At 38.9% G+C, this 15,553-nt stretch overlaps 2 protein-coding genes across 8 annotated transcripts in view; both read right to left on the bottom strand.

The window, feature by feature from the left end:
• Positions 1 to 3,997: 3,997 nt before the first annotated feature.
• LOC119769544 (cell wall integrity and stress response component 2-like) lies at positions 3,998 to 4,825 on the bottom strand. Its single transcript, XM_038262420.1, has one exon. It carries the CDS (start codon positions 4,823 to 4,825, stop codon positions 3,998 to 4,000), a length of 828 nt encoding a protein of 275 aa, XP_038118348.1.
• The window catches only part of LOC6037368 (protein roadkill), a 181,800-nt gene continuing 170,958 nt past the window's right edge, over positions 4,712 to 15,553 (bottom strand). For 6 of the 7 annotated variants that reach the window (XM_038248995.1, XM_038248996.1, XM_038248992.1 and 3 more), the window contains 4 exons: positions 10,934 to 11,213; positions 10,684 to 10,861; positions 10,294 to 10,615; positions 4,712 to 5,006 (listed from right to left, as the gene is read on the bottom strand). In XM_038248995.1, coding sequence (XP_038104923.1) covers positions 4,859 to 5,006; positions 10,294 to 10,615; positions 10,684 to 10,861; positions 10,934 to 11,213 — 928 coding nt within the window. In that variant the 3' untranslated portion in view covers positions 4,712 to 4,858. The remainder of the gene's footprint in view (positions 5,007 to 10,293; positions 10,616 to 10,683; positions 10,862 to 10,933; positions 11,214 to 15,553) is intronic. The other variant, XM_038248990.1, reaches the window with a different exon arrangement.

The following is a 15,553-nucleotide window of genomic DNA, read 5'->3' as shown; positions in this document are numbered from 1 at the left end:
GTTTTTTTTTTGTGTTTACTTTCCTTACAATTTATTGTTTTGTGTTTGCTCTCTTATTTCATTGTCGAGGGGTTCTGCTTGTCTCTTTCTATGTGTTTGTGTTTCGGGGGTCATTTTGGTAATGCATCTACGGTTCCGGGTTTTTTTTTTGTGCGGTGAAGGGGGAGCGGACTGTTTGCCAAATTCTCTTTCTCAAAAAAATAAGGTGAAAACAAATAAATGCAGGACACAGCCGATAAATGGGGAGAGACTAAAAACAGGTGGAAATCGAGTACGCGTTGGTGGGATTGTATCGTAGCGCTTGAAGATTAAGTTTTCTGTATTTTTTTTTTGTTTTGGCATAGTCTTGTGTAGAGATACTTACGATGACAAGAGACACAAAAGAAGGAACGAAATGAGAAACCAATGAGAGGGAAGGGGTGAAATCAAAGGAAAGTCAACCAAAGAGCGAAAAAAGAGAAAGAGTTCGCGAGTTTAGATTTTCAACGTTCTGTTTTTATTGTTACGGTTTTTGAAATAGTTATTCATAGAGTTATAATCACATATGAAGCTACTAAATTTATTTTTGTAGTTTTTTTATCAGTTTTAGCCGTTTTTATATCAATTCTTACATTTGTTTTGTTGTGTTGTTTGTCTCAATGTTTTACTTTTGTTTACCTTATACGTTTTTCCATACTTCTCACCATTGTCTCGGTCACTCATCAAGCTTCTTCCTCTTTTTTTTTTGTTATGTTTTGTTCGTTGATTTTCCCGTCTTCTTCTTCACCTTCATTTTCCTTTTATAAAACAGGTAGGGCTGGCTAAAACAAATAATTATAACCTAACGATAACTTACTTTGTTGATTTCTTTTTTTTCATTTTCTTTTTTTTGCGTGTGTGTGATTTTCTTTTTCCCTAACCTAATCTTACTTCTCACGACCGTTTTGTTTCTTCGCGAATCGAACACCTATTTGGGATCAAGAGTCAAGAGTGAATTTTGGGGGGAAATAGTTTTTCAGGGGGTTCAAAAACCGTCAACGAGAACAGAAAATAAACGAGGCAAGTGTTGGTGTTATTTTTTTTTCGCTCCCTCTCTCTCTCTCTTGATAATTTAAAAGTGAGTAATTCTCTACGTTTTCGCAAATCGACTTTGTTTTTTTTTTCTTTTATTTGGTTGAGACTTAGTCCATTAAATCTTTCTATCAAATGAAGCAATTTTGCATCATTAGTTTTTTCATTCAAGTGTTAAACAATTTTGCGGGCTGCTCTTACAAAATGGGTTTCTGATTGATTTTTTGTTTGAAATTTTATCAATAAAAGTGTTTTTTGTATTCATTTTTTTATTGTTTTCAATTAGTTTTGTGTTAAAATTTAGGAAGGTGAAAAAACTGAACTTTTTGGTAAATTTGATATTGAAGTTTTTAACATATTTTAACTATTGAAGTTATGTTAAATGTTAAAATAACAAAACAAAAAAACCAGCCCACTGCGTTGTGTTTAGCGTAGAGCGGATTCTGTGAGCGAATCTCATTTCACAGAATCTGTAGGGGAGGAGGGATGCGTGGACATACCGTACCAAACACTTCGATTTATTACACGAGCGAGCAACAATTGTTTAACATGACTGCAAATGCTCAATTAGAAAGGAATTTTGAGGTCCTCAGAGAAACTGCACTTTGAATTTTTTGTTAAAAAAATATTTATACCGAGCCGAAAGGTTTTTCTTAAAATTTTGCTCTAAGAATTTGGGGAGTTGGGTGATGACGCGCGGTCAATTATGTGGCATTGTGTGTGAAAAGAAAAGAATTTTATTTCGTGTTTCATCCTGGTTGGCTTGCCCACAAGCAGAAGAAAATCAGTTCAATTAGTTGGGTGGTGACGTGCGGTCAATTATGTGGCATTGTGTGTGAAAAGAAAAGAATTTTATTTCGTGTTTCATCCTGATTGGCTTGCTCAAGTCCTTCCTACATCATCGTTGATCGGGAAGCACGACGTCGTGTGAATTGTTGCATTAAAATAAGTTTAAGTATTACTGTAAATGACTGTAGAAAAGTCCTTCCTTTATCATCAATGTCGTCTGGGTAATCGTGATGAAAAATTACATTTATTCAGTATTTAAATACCTGTGCGCGAGTGTTTTGGTGTGCTAATTAGAAAGACCTTCCCATAGCATCGTTGCTCGGAAGGCTCGCCGACGGGTTTGTTATGAAAGTCCTCCCCATAGCATCGTAGCTCGGGAGGCATCGAAAAGCTAATACCTTATCCTACTGACCCAAAAAAAAAATAATCACGTGATGCTTGAAGGAGATGCTGTGGATTCAACGGTCTCAAGCGGTATCAACAAGTATATAGCGAAAAACTATGTGCTTGATGAGTCTGCAACTTCAACTATCGGACTAACATTCCTCCCTTTTGTTGAACTGCAGGCTTCTTGGGAGGGCGCCGGTATTGACTAATAAAGTCGGGGTCTTCAGGGGTTAAACAGTGAACGGATGGTTGGCTCCCACTGATCATTTTTGATTCATTGTTTAACTTCAGCTGATCTGTCAATAACGGAGTAGCAGCTCATTGGCAGTCAACCATGCTCATGCTCATGCTCATGCTCAAATTTTGCTCTAAGAATTTGGGCGGTTACACATTATAAAAAATGTGAAAGCATTTTAGATTGCAAATTTGATTTGGCCCTTTAAAAATAAATATTCAAGTCTCTAATGATTTTTCTTCAAAACAGAAAACTATTTTTTTAAATTAACTTCTTTGCTACAGAATTTTGCACCATTCTAAACTCGGGCGCTAAAGTTGCATGTTTCTTTTTATTTTCTGAAAAAAAATCTATTCAATTTCGTTTGCCGAAAACAAGAAGTCGACCAGAAAATTAATGCTCAAGATACAGTTTTTCAAAAAAAGAAATGCCTATTTTGGATGACCAGTCGGCAAAATTGTATGGAGACCTGTATGGAAAAAATAATAACGCAAATTGACTTCTTTTGACATCTTAAAAATCTCAAAAAGTTTGCAAAATTCTAGAGAATTACTCAACTTGGGGAAACAATTTCGACTTTAAAAACTAAACTTTTTACAAAAAAAAAAAAAAACTTGGCTGTATTTGTTAGAAACGGAATAGAAAAACAGGTTAATAAAAATTAAAAATTATCGCGCGTGAGCTTTTTCTCAAATCGCGTGCGCGCACTTTAGTGATAGATTTGCTTCGTAAAATTTCGATAGTTTTGTCCGTCCGCAGCCCGGTCGGGCTGCCCAAAGAAACTCAAATGGTTTGTTTTGCCAACGTAGTTTCGCATTTTCAGTGTGTGTGTATGTGTGATTTCCTTCTCGCGTATCTCCTTTTTGTTTGCTTTGTTTGCTGCTTTCTCGCCTTTATTATTACATTATATTAGCTAACATATATAGACAAAAATATCACATTGTATAAATTAATTTAATTTATTTGAATTAAAATGATTTCACTTCCCTCCCGGGGCCTGGAATGGCGGAGCCGGCTCTGATGTTTTGCGAGCGCGCACCCCCTCTTCCAGGGTGGGAGGAAAATGTTTTGATTTGAGAAGAAAACTCGGCGAAGAAAACCTTTTGCGCTGTCGCTAGTTGTCTGTGTTGGTCGTCACTGTGTGTGTCTCTTTTTTTCAACCTGTCCTATCTAAGTGAGGCGGCTTAAGCCACTCTTTTCTGACCGAGTGAGGGAAATGATTTTTGAACCAACTATCAATATTGAAAAATTGTGTGTGTTTAAACGAAAAAAAAAACTGCATGTGACTGCCGAAGGTGATAATTTCCACTTGCGATGCTCATTCCATTATTTCTGTGTGTGTGTCGGTGTCTGCGTGTGTGTGTGTGTGTGTTTGTTACTCTCATACGAATATTATCGATATACATTATGCACTACTACTAAGAGAATCCTACTAACGAGAGACTATCTTGAAACTAGATTTTCTAAGCAAACAACTGCTCATTTGTTTCGCTTCCTCAGACGCGACGACATCCCCCGCTCCCTCCCTCCGTCCCTCTACTGCAGACAGATGCCGTTGCCGTTACTACTGTCGATCGCCGCCGCAGCATTCCGACGCTGACCCTGACTTTGCTGCTGCTGCTGCTGCTGCTGCTGATACTGCTGGGAATGATGATTGTTACCGACGCTTCCACGACCGCCGCTAGTGAGAAACTGCTTCAACTGACCGCCGCCGCCAACTTCCGCCGAACTGGCAGCGCTGCTGCCCGTCCCGTTCCCGTTCTGCATTTCCAGCTGCTGGCGCAACTGCGAGTAGTTGTTCAGATTAAGGTTCAGATTGCGGCCGATGGTGGCGACCGTGACGGCGTCCGCGACCGCCGCGGCAACTGCATTAGCCAAACCAGCAGCTATTTTGGTCACCGCCGCGGGCGTCGACGACGCCGTCGGGTTTTTCCCGGTCCCACCCTTTTTCAGCGGCGGTCCGTCAGCGGTTCGAGAGCTGGCCGCCGCCGCAGGACTGTTGGTGAGATGATTGATCAGCAGCGAAGAAGAAGAAGAAGAGGATGACGCGGACGAAGAAGTGGCCACAATGTGGTGATTGTGGTTGTGGTGGTGGTGGTGGTGGCCCTTCCGTCCCGTCGGTTGCTGCAGCAGCAGTTGCGTCGTGATGGGCGATGACCCCGCGGAACCGGCGGACGTCGCTGGCAGCTGGTACAGGGAGGTCGTCGTCGTCGTCGTCGAAAGCGTCGAACTCGATGACGCGCTTGATGATGAGTGTTGTGGTGGTGGTGATGATGATGTGATAATTGTAGTAGCATTATTATTAGTAGTAGTAGCTGTTGTAGTTGTAGTTGTTGTTGTTGGTGGTGACGGCGACGTTGACATCACGGACTGGACGACGGATGTCAACATCTTATTTCAGCTCATCTTGACCCGCTTGCGGGGCGGACCGATCGGTGGTATCTGCTGGGTGGCTAGGGCGCGAAATGCTTCGTTTATCAGGTGCGGGTGCGTCGTCACCATGTTCTTCCAGCCGACGGTTTCCATCACATCGGTCGCATGACTGCTGAGAGGAGAAAAAAGAAATGAAAAAGAGAAGATTATACAAAAGCGGTTAGCGGGTGGGGGTTTTAAGTGCGTGGCAGGGGGGGGGGGGGATCTCGGATAGTAGTGACCCATAGAAAATGCAAACATAAGACGATACGTAGTCGAGACCAGAGACTTTCAACAGTTGCAACGAATCATCGCTGCAGCAATCTCGACGTAGTAGGCCTGTCCACTTTATAGTACATGTTGTGGCAGAGCGATATGATAAAAGTTGTATTATCTTCAAAGCATAACTAAGATCCATAACTAACATTTTAAGGTTAAATTACGTAGACATTTTTTCGATTATGACATTTCCTGGTAGGGTACCAACCATAAACCACGTGGAAAATTTTTGAAATCTCTGAACCCCTCTCAAGTGCAGTTTCCAATCAAAATAAATGTTTTTTTTTTGTATGAAGCGTGGACAATGGCTGCCCCCCTCTCCTTTAAGGTATCCACGTGGTTTATGGATGGTCCCTAGGAGATCGTGCGTAAACCACGTGGCCTTGATATTTGAGTTTTTGCGTCTTTCCCCGTACAATGTTTTACTTTTTGTAAGAGCCGTTGTTTTTAGCCAATTGCATACTGGATTTCGTCATGTTTTTGTATTCAAGCCCAAGTTGCCTACACCCTTACCAAAAATCATGATTTTTTGAGTTCCAAATCCCACTTTTCATACGATTTTTTGAGTTCAGGTACTACAACCATAAAAATGGTTATATGGAAAAATTCGTATGAAAAGTGGGATTTGGAACTCAAAAAATCATGATTTTTGGTAAGGGTGTAGGAATTGAGAGTAGAACCAATTCGACCTGCATTCGTTTCTCAATACGACAGTCGACCTGTCTATTCACGCCATGTTACACAAGCCGCTATTTTGGTATTTTTTTTGATCAAAATTTAGAGAAAAATTAGCGCTATTTAGTGCTCCAAGGGCAGATTTAGTGCTCTTCAAATTTCCATACAAACTCCCATACAAAATATTGACGCTCACGCCAGGTTACACAGCCGCCATTTTGTATTTTTTGGGGTCAAAATTCTGAGAAAAATGAGTGCTATTCAGTGCTCCAAGGGCAGATTTAGTGCTCTTCAAATTTTCATACAAACTCCCATACAAAATATTGACACATACGCCAGGTTATACATGCCGCCACTTTGCATTTTTTTGGGGTCAAAATTTAAAGCTCAACTCAAACTCATGTCGCCATTTTGGATTTTTTTTTGGGTCAAAATTTAGAGAAAAATTAGTGCTATTTAGTGCTCCAACGGCAGATTTAGTGCTCTTCAAATTTCCATACAAACTCCCTTAAAAATATTGACACTCACGCCAAGTTACACATGCCGCCATTTTTTATTTTTTGGGGTCAAAATTTAGAGAAAAAAATTAGTACTTTTTAGTGCTCCAAGGGCAGATTTAGTGCTCTTCAAATTTCCATACAAAATATTGATGCTCACGCCAGGTTACACACGCCGCCATTTTAGTTTTTTTTTTGCAGTCAAAATTTAGCGCCGGAAAAATCCAAAATGGCGTCACGTGTAACCTGGCGTGAATAGACTCAGTCGGCCGCTCCCATCTTCACCACACACCAGAGAACAAGGGAAGGGGGCGACTTGGAAGATGGGATGTGTTGATGCTCAACTTTTTTAAGGAGACAAAATCTCCAAGTAAGATTCGCTCTAAGTTTGATAGTTTTTGGTAAGATTATTGTACTAATGAGCCACGCTAGGCGATTTTGTTGCATTGTTGTTCGAACTATTCGTGTGTTATAATTTCTAGAGGGAAGGGTTTCAATTATTACCCAAAATTTAAGTCGCCTAGGCGATTGCTCGCAGTCTGTGTATGTAAATGCAGTTTCAAATGCGCCAACAAGTTATGGAATCTTTTAAACGTCTAATAATTAGGGTGGCTCAATATGCAGAACAACCATTTTCTGCTCACAATCAGGCTTGATTGTGAGCCCCTAAAATTTGGAGCTTTCCAAAAAGCATTTCAATTATTTATGGAAACCCATTTTTTTATTCTATTTTTTGTAATTTGAATTTTTCTATCTGTTAAAAAACTGATAGAATCGCTTGAACTCTTTTTTTATTGAGCAAATTATTGTGGATTCAGCTGGTAGCTGGATTTTCAAACATCTTCTCACGGTCATTGGAAACGGTCGTGGGACCTAGGGATTCCCAAATGGTGTAAAAAAGTTCAATCCCAGAAAAAATATGGATTAAAAATTTGATTTTTAGTCACTTTTCTGACATCAGGAATAATTGTTTGAACAGAGTTTGATTTGCGATTCCTTTCCGTCGGGTCGTGTTTTTTTTTTCGCGATCGTCGTCGGTGTGTTTTTCGTTTTTTTTTTCGCGTGCGTGTACGTGTGTAAAGGTGCGGCTGGCTCTGGTTGTCATCGATGACAATTGAGTCAGTCTGATTTGCGATGCCTTTCGGTCGGGTCGCAGGGTTTTTTCGCATTCGTCGTCGGTGTGCAATAACAACAAAACCTTATCATACCATTTCAGCTCGATAAACATCGTAACTCGTCGTTCGCTTCGTTAATCAGTACCCCACTAAACATGAATCATGTAAAACTCTTAAAAACATCTCAATTAAAAAGTCAGACTGTTAAATCCTTCATCATTTAATTACAAATAATTTTGGTTCTATCTTTCCACAGCCGGCTGTCTAAGATAAATCCATTTCAATTAAAAGTTAACAGCCGATAAACGGGAAATGACTCATCCGCAGCATCCGATTGCTTGCCTTGAGATTAAAACATAATACCTTTCAACAAACACTATGATTTTGGGTCGCATCATCATCTTCTATGATGAATCCTGACCAAACACCCTATCCTACTAACAAATTTTCAGGTTCCTGGCGCTTGTGGGGTGTAAGCACAGAGTAAATCAGCTGCCCTAGTAGCAACCTGCGCTAACTAACATTCCCGTCCCTTAAAATCGAGATCTACAAACTGACATGGCGGGCGCCGTTGGTGGCCAATGACTGTTACCTATTCGCAACTGATCTAGCTTTAGCAATCATGGTGTTTTATCTTTTCAGCGCATTCATACATGCTGTTGATAAGGGAATCACCACTAGATCGTCGAAGCATATAATCAGTAGTGCTGAAAGGATATTACGGTTCTGTTCAGCAACGGAGGGGCAACCATGGGTGATCTCTCATGCTCATGCTCATGCTCATCAGGAATAATTGTTTGAACATGCTCGCAATTTTTTTATTCGGTCGGAAAAATATTTTTTTTTTTTGCAAAAACTTTCATTTTTAATCACATGATTACCCCTAATTCTGACTCGATGCCGCCATCATGCGACCGCGTGCTCCGTTTGTTTGTCAACAAAGCTGCAGCTGGATGGTGAGACGAAGTGAGGGGGGAAAAGATTTTGACATTTTTATGCCCGCATCTGGCCCGCCGCCTATTTCGTCGGTCGTTGAGTCGCCGGTCGTTTCCAGCGACGGAGTCCAGCTAGGAACTGATCGTACAATAACTAAAACATTACCAAAGAAATTATGTTCCTATTTTGCTCCTGGCCAAATAAACTGGTCCAAAATGTGGAAAAAACACGTTTTAGCCCAGTTTCTTTTGCCAGGAGCCAGATAGCGCCGTAAACATTCTTTGAAAACCTGTAGGAAATTTTCATTTTAACTTTCCAACTGTTGTTCAAAATGGGCCCTTTCTAAATGCAATTTCGAAGAGAACTGAAGGGCACTAAAGCGCAGTCACCGGATTGTTGTTTTTAATTTTGTTTATGGGCCCTAGAAAAAAGTAAACCAAACATTGTTTTGAAGTGAATTAGTGTTAAGAATGTATGAAAAGTTCACTGTATGACACAAAATCTTTATAACACAAAATCCACAACTACAAAAAACTAGCGGAAAACAAAACGACACAATTTACCTTTTTTTTGTTTGGAGTAAACATTGCTACGTGCCCTTTTGTGCTTTTGATTTTTTCAATGTTTCCCTAATGAAATATTTGGCTCGATTTGAAAATGCTCGGGAGCCAGCTATCATGATTTTTGGTAAGGGTGTACAATAGGGTGACAATAAAAAAAAATCGACATCAGAGATACCCTCTGACTCGATTCCTAAGGCAAAATAAGTATCTGTGCCAATTTTGAGCCAAATCGGTTAAAGCTAAGGGGTCGCTTTTCATCGTTGAAGTTTATATGGGGAATATCACGAAAATGTATGGGGAAAAACATCGTTTCAGTAATTTTCTGCTAGGTGGCGCAGGTCTCGCCCAAAGTTGTCCAAGTGTGAGATTCTTGTAGGAAATTTAATTCCCTACAACTTTGTCGGAGGGTGCAAAACGATCCGAGTTGATCCTGATTTTTGGTGATTTTTCTACAAAAAAATATTTTCTTATATACTTCCTATATACCCCTTGTATACTCTCAAGTATATAAGCCGATTTCTTTTCATCGCATTGCTAATAACTCATCAGGATCAACTCGGATCGTCTTGCACTTTTGTACAAAGTTGTAGGTAATTAAATTTCCTACAAGAATCTCACACTTGGACAATTTGGGGCGAAACCTGCGCCACCTGCTGCAAAAATCCTGAAGCGATGTTTTTCCCCATACATTTTTGCGATTTTCCCCATATAAACTGCAACGATGAAAAATCGGTCAAATCGGCTAAGGGGTCGCCCTTAGCCGATTTGACCGATTTGGCTCAAAATTGGCACAGTTACTTGTTTTTGCCTAAAGAATCGATCCAGGGGGTGTATCTCTTGCGATTTTCCGAAATTTTCAATTTTTCTTGTCACCCTAGTGTACAACTTTGTAAAACATTGTTACACTCTAAAGAATAACCCTGCAAAGTTACAAAACAAAAACGTAAAATTCTAAAAGGAAAAAAAAATGTTTCCATTTCAACAAGTTCCACCTTTTCAGACGTTTCTAGAACCCAATGGTAACGCTTCCGTCTCGTAAGCGGTAGATCGGGGTTCAAATCCTAACTAGATCTGTTCCCTTCTGGATTCGATTGCTTAGTAAAAGTAAGGTAGTGTATCGTCACAAACTGGACCTTATCAACGACACCTTAGGAAGACAACCATTTACATTAAGTTGATTAATAAACTGTCACTGAATCCGCTTCACGGGTGTTCCCCTAAGGAACGGGGAAAGATTTACTTTACTTACAAGAACAACATTATGAATGGTAATGCATTGTTTGCATTTTCTACGAGGGGTCACATCAAAGCGGGCAAGGCAAGTAAAGGGCGAATCACACCGAAATGCAACTTACGTGTTGATGAAGTCTATCGTCTGCGCCTTGAGCTGGTCCGCGCTGTGCAGGTCGGCCAGTATCAGCGTCTCGGCGGCCGTCTCCACCGACAGGTTAACACAGAGCGCTTCTTCGCACATGACCTTGAGCTTCTCGAGGGCGTACTTGTCCGCCGCCGCCAGCAGGTCGTCCGCCATCTTGTCCAGGTTGGGCGCCTTCCCGGTGTAGATAAACCGGAGCATCTCTTTTAATACTTCGTGATCGACGTCGGTGATGGCGACGCGGTTCTGCTTGCGCTCCTCCATCTCGTGCTCGAACATGGCCGCAAACACCGGACTGCGCGCTGTTTTTCAAGAAGGGGGAAGAGTTCAAAGAGATTAGTGGAATGACCGTGACTCGATTGGGCCTTACCAGCTAGGATTGCTTTGTGTGCTTGGAACTCCCGTCCGCCGACCGCCAGCGTCACGTCGCTGAACTTTTCGTTGTCGAACAGGATCCCCAGGTCCTCTGATAGTTTACATTCTGGCACTTTGAATTGTATGATGTTACTCTGACCGGAGATGTTGACGCTGTCCGCGACTACACTGACCTGTGGAGTAAGAAGAAACAATTTTAATTAGAATCAACCCCACATTCCAAAAGTGGCCATTCCAACACCCACCTCGCAGAATATCGTGAGTTTGTCCTCGGGCAGCAGCCCGTTCGCCTCGTCCAGCAGAAAGTCCCGCCGGATGAACTTCTTGAAGCCCCAGTCCTTGCCCTGCACGAACCGGTACGCCCGCTGGGATTCCATCGCTTTCGTTTCCTCCCGTTTCGCGTTCAGGATCGAGAATTTGAACTTTGCCCGCACCTCGGATTTGTTGCAGGACACGAGCAGCAGGTAGAGCGAGAGGTAGTCTTTGCTTTCCTCGTCCAGGCCCTTTGGATTCACGCGCAAACACCTGGCGGGGAAGGAGAGAGAAAATAATTGTAAATCTGAGATTCATTACTTTTAAAGTTTGAGCAACTAGCAAATTGATGAGCAAAAATCTTTGCGCAGCAATTTTTACGAGAAAGTATCCTAATTTGTTCTGTAATGATCACTCCCAGACTTTTTTGCCTTTCTTACTAAAGAAAGGTATAGGTTTTACTTTATGGCTGGACGTCATTTCCATCTTCGTAAGTACAGTAGTTGTTCGGTAACTGGGCGTTGTTAAACTGGGCTGTTTTTTATCTGGCGCTCGATAACTGAGCCGTAGCCCAGTTAAAAAGCAGACAAACGTCAAAAAACCAAAATGACCGAGGGGTTAATGGATGCAAAAATCATATTCAATAAATTAAAAAAAACTTTTTTGAAACTTTTGTTTAATTTCAAGTTAGTAAGCATTGTAAATAAATTTAAACTTTTATTTTTATATTTCATCTGGAAAATATTATGCATCGGTGGTCCCCTCGTTATTTTTTGTTCAGCCCAGTTAACGATGCTACGTTCTCAGCCCAATTACCGTACAACTACTGTATTACGATTCAACATTTTGATTCGATGGCACGCCTAATTCGTAAAGTTAACCGCAAAAAATATTCGTAGAAATGGTTTGAGATAGAGCATGAATTAGGCTACCAGCTCTTAGTTGTAAAAAATCAAAGCCGTATACTGCCGTTCTACGCATAATTATCCCATGTCATTTTTGGACGATTCTGACTTTTTTTAATCATTTTTAAGTTCAGTTTTACGTATACTTTTGGAAAAACACATAAAATCTAGTACTTTGTTAAGAAAATTATTAAAAACATCACTAAGTTTGTTTGTCCCATCGTTATTTGTCGCATAATTGTCCCACCAAGTATTTTCTATCACGAAATCATGAACTTTGAATGGATAAAATTGAATCGCTTAATGTAAGAAGAAGAAAACGACTTTTTAATTTTTTTATAAGGAACAAACATTGTCAGCTAGTGGTGGGCAAAAACGCTATTTTTTAGGAGCTGCTCATTTTCGCTCGATCATTAAAATGAGCCGTTTCGCTTTTTTCAAAATTTTGTTGAAAAGGCTATTTTAAAGAATGATATGATTTTTTTATGTTCAATCGTAAATCAAGGATTTTGAAGAAAATTGCCTTTAATTTTAGGAATCAAATCAAACAAATTCTGATATTTCTTTTTATTCTGCATTCTGATAAAGAATACGGCTTTTTAGTAGTTTTTCGCCAAAATAAAGAATTTTAAAATGCTCAATTCTGTACTCAAGTCATTGTTTAAAAAATAATCACAAACCAACATTTCGATTAAAAAAGTGATTTAAAATGTTTTGCTTTTAGAAAATTCCCAAAAGTGCTTTTTTCAGAATTAATTTCTTAAGAAAAGAAAGTTTGATTTTTTGAGGGGATTTGGATACGTATTTTCTATGGTTTTAAACCTTTGCATAGTCAGTCGAATGCTTAAATTATTCATTTATTTTTCAAATAATTGAATATATCTAGAGTACTTTTCCAAAACAATCAATGTGCCATGGGTTTCCTATGTAAATAGGAACCTTTTTGGATAAAGTGTCCGAGATATATGGCACAACTTTTTCCTTTTAAAACATGCTGAATAAAATGGGTTGAAGCTAGAAATATTAACTTTCATATTTGTCACTACAGTCCTCGATCTTCCGAAAAACTTTACATAATTGAAAATATTTCGATTTAAGCTATCCAAACTTTATATTGTAGCTTACATGTTACATTACTAAAGTAATAATTTTAATAATGTCCCTCGCTTTTTAGCCACCATCTTGAATAACATATTCCTAGGTTATGACCCAATGTCACCCCTGATGACGGTACATATTTTTCCTGTTGTTCTCAAAACGGCTTACTATTCTTCACTAAAAATAACAGAATCGAAAACTAGTATTTTTCAGCACTCAAATGGGTGCTTTAAAGCTGAACTTTTCAGCATTTGCATTGACAAGTTATAGTTTTAATTTGAACGAGAATTGAATTAACACATGGTCGTTTAACTTAAGGTCATATTTAATGCGTTTTCCGAAATTGCCAAAAAAAAGTTGCATGCAACTCTTCAACTTTTCAGTAGGGGAAATTCTCGTATGTTTGGCAGGTTAAGCTATAGCTCCTAACTCCATCCAATTGGCTGATTCTTACTATTTAAACAACTAATTTTGCAAAACTTTTGATAGAAACTTGCTTGCTCACTTCTTATTGAGCTATTTATCACTCGATTTCAGTTAAAAACGCGTTTAATTAGCATTAATTGAATGTCGAAGTTCTGACCTGCCAACATTAGAGGCACGCTGGAATTAGATGATGTTCCCCTAGTTCAATGGAAGCTAATTAGTACTTTCGAGAACTTCTTCGTGAAACTACTTATTTTTCGTGTCATTCTCGAATGGAAGGTATGTCCCTTCGATCAAAAATAACAGAATCAAAAGGTAAAATTTTTTGATACAAGGGCTGAAAAGATCTTCTTTTCGGCACTCACATGAGTGCTTTAAAGTTGGACTAATCAACACTTGTATTATAACACTTTTAAATGGACACATGGACGTTCCACTTCAAACCACATTCAAAGGGTGTTAGGGTCATACAAATTTCTGCATTTTTGTATGACCCAATTTTGTCCCCAGACCCAATGTCATCCCTGATGACCTGATGATGCAAAAAAAAAGCTGAAAAAATCTTCTTGATGCAACTTGTGGCATAAAAGCTATTTCGGTACTGTTATTTTCGCGATGAATAGCAAAAACTTGTGAATCGATCACCCGTAGTGAAGGCGAGGGTATCCGATTATCGAGTCTGGACTGTACCTAATTACAAAAAATACAGCAAAAAATATGATTTATAAAATGCGATTGACCTGATTGTCACTGATATAACATTTGTTTTAGAACATAAAGATTTTGTCTAATCCTGATTTATCAACTTTTTTTGTAATTATGCCAAATAAAGGTTGCGCCAGAACTCAAAAACTGATGTTCCAACGTGTCCAAGAAAAGGTGCTCAGAATGGATTTGAATGTTCCTGGCTGGTCAAGAACAAGTGAGGTTCATGAATAAGCAGAACAAAAAATGTTTCAGGGCAAACAATTGTATTTGAAAATTTAGAATTTAAAGGTTTTAATTTTCCTAAATAGTGCCCACGTTAGAGTGGTCCAAAGCCGGGCTTGCTCGAGGTTACCTCCTGAAACCATAGATTGACTCCTCACTAAGCTAAATTCGAAATTTGATCTCATTCTGACCACGAGAACCCCTCCCTCTAAGTCGTTAAAGCTTGAATGGTAAATTTGTTCAAAATGTATGGAGAAAAGCAACTGTTTTAGTTTTTTTTTTCTGTGGAGGGTGCAATAGTTGTCCAAACTTTATCAATTGGGTATAAAAGGCCTATGTCAATTTTTATGTACAACGATAAAAAAACACGATTAAAAACCATTTCTGATCACTTTTTTCATTTTAATGCAAATTTTTTTTTTTTTTGATCGGACAACATTTTTTCGATGGGTCAACTTGGTCCTCTTGGAACGAGCTGTCAAGTAGGAACTTTTCTGTCAAGAAGGACAGCGAGGTTTTTTTTCAAAATTGATTTAAAAATCGATTTTAAACTCTTTGTGGTCGCACAAAGGGTCACTGTACCCAGAAAAATAAACTTTATCGCTTTAAACAATAATATCAGCAATCTAAACCCCGAGCAGACGGAAATAACTTGGCAATAACATTTTTTGATATTTGAAAATACTAGGCCAATAACATTTCATGTTATTTATAACAATATTTGTTATTCGTCGTTATGAATTTTTTGTTATTGGATTGTTATTGTAATAACAGACTAATAACATTTTGAGTTATTCTTCGAACAAATCTTTGTTATTATTTTTTGTTATTTTAACAACTAATCCGATCATCCCAATAACAGTTGGCGGTATTCTTCCATAACAAAAAATGTTATTCCAAAGTTGTTTTGGTTTTCAACCAATATTAGACCAATAAAATTTTTTGTTATGATAACATACACTGTTATTTAATTCTTATGCAACCATGGATTTTGCAAGAATATTCCATAACACTTTTTGTTATTTTAACAGTATTTGTTATTGAAATGGTATGAATATTGTTATTACCCTGCCTGGGACTTCCCGGGATGCTCTGCCCGGGACTACATTTCAGGACCCAATTCTCAGATGTAGGACCTTCATTTAATTTTGAACAATTTTCCCGAAGACACCATACTTTTAGTATTTTTTGATGAAAAATTATTAGCTTCAGAAAAAAAAAACAGAATGAGCTCAAATTTGAAATTTAGCCTAG

This window comes from Culex quinquefasciatus, chromosome 1, assembly GCF_015732765.1.
Source record: "Culex quinquefasciatus strain JHB chromosome 1, VPISU_Cqui_1.0_pri_paternal, whole genome shotgun sequence".
In the NCBI taxonomy this organism is placed as follows: Eukaryota; Metazoa; Arthropoda; class Insecta; order Diptera; family Culicidae; genus Culex; species Culex quinquefasciatus.
This window is presented reverse-complemented; position numbering and strand designations above follow the sequence as displayed.

Bases quoted from the DNA above. Each gene is read 5' to 3' on its own strand.
- LOC119769544 (XM_038262420.1), bottom strand. From the start codon at position 4,825: ATGTCAACGTCGCCGTCACCACCAACAACAACAACTACAACTACAACA.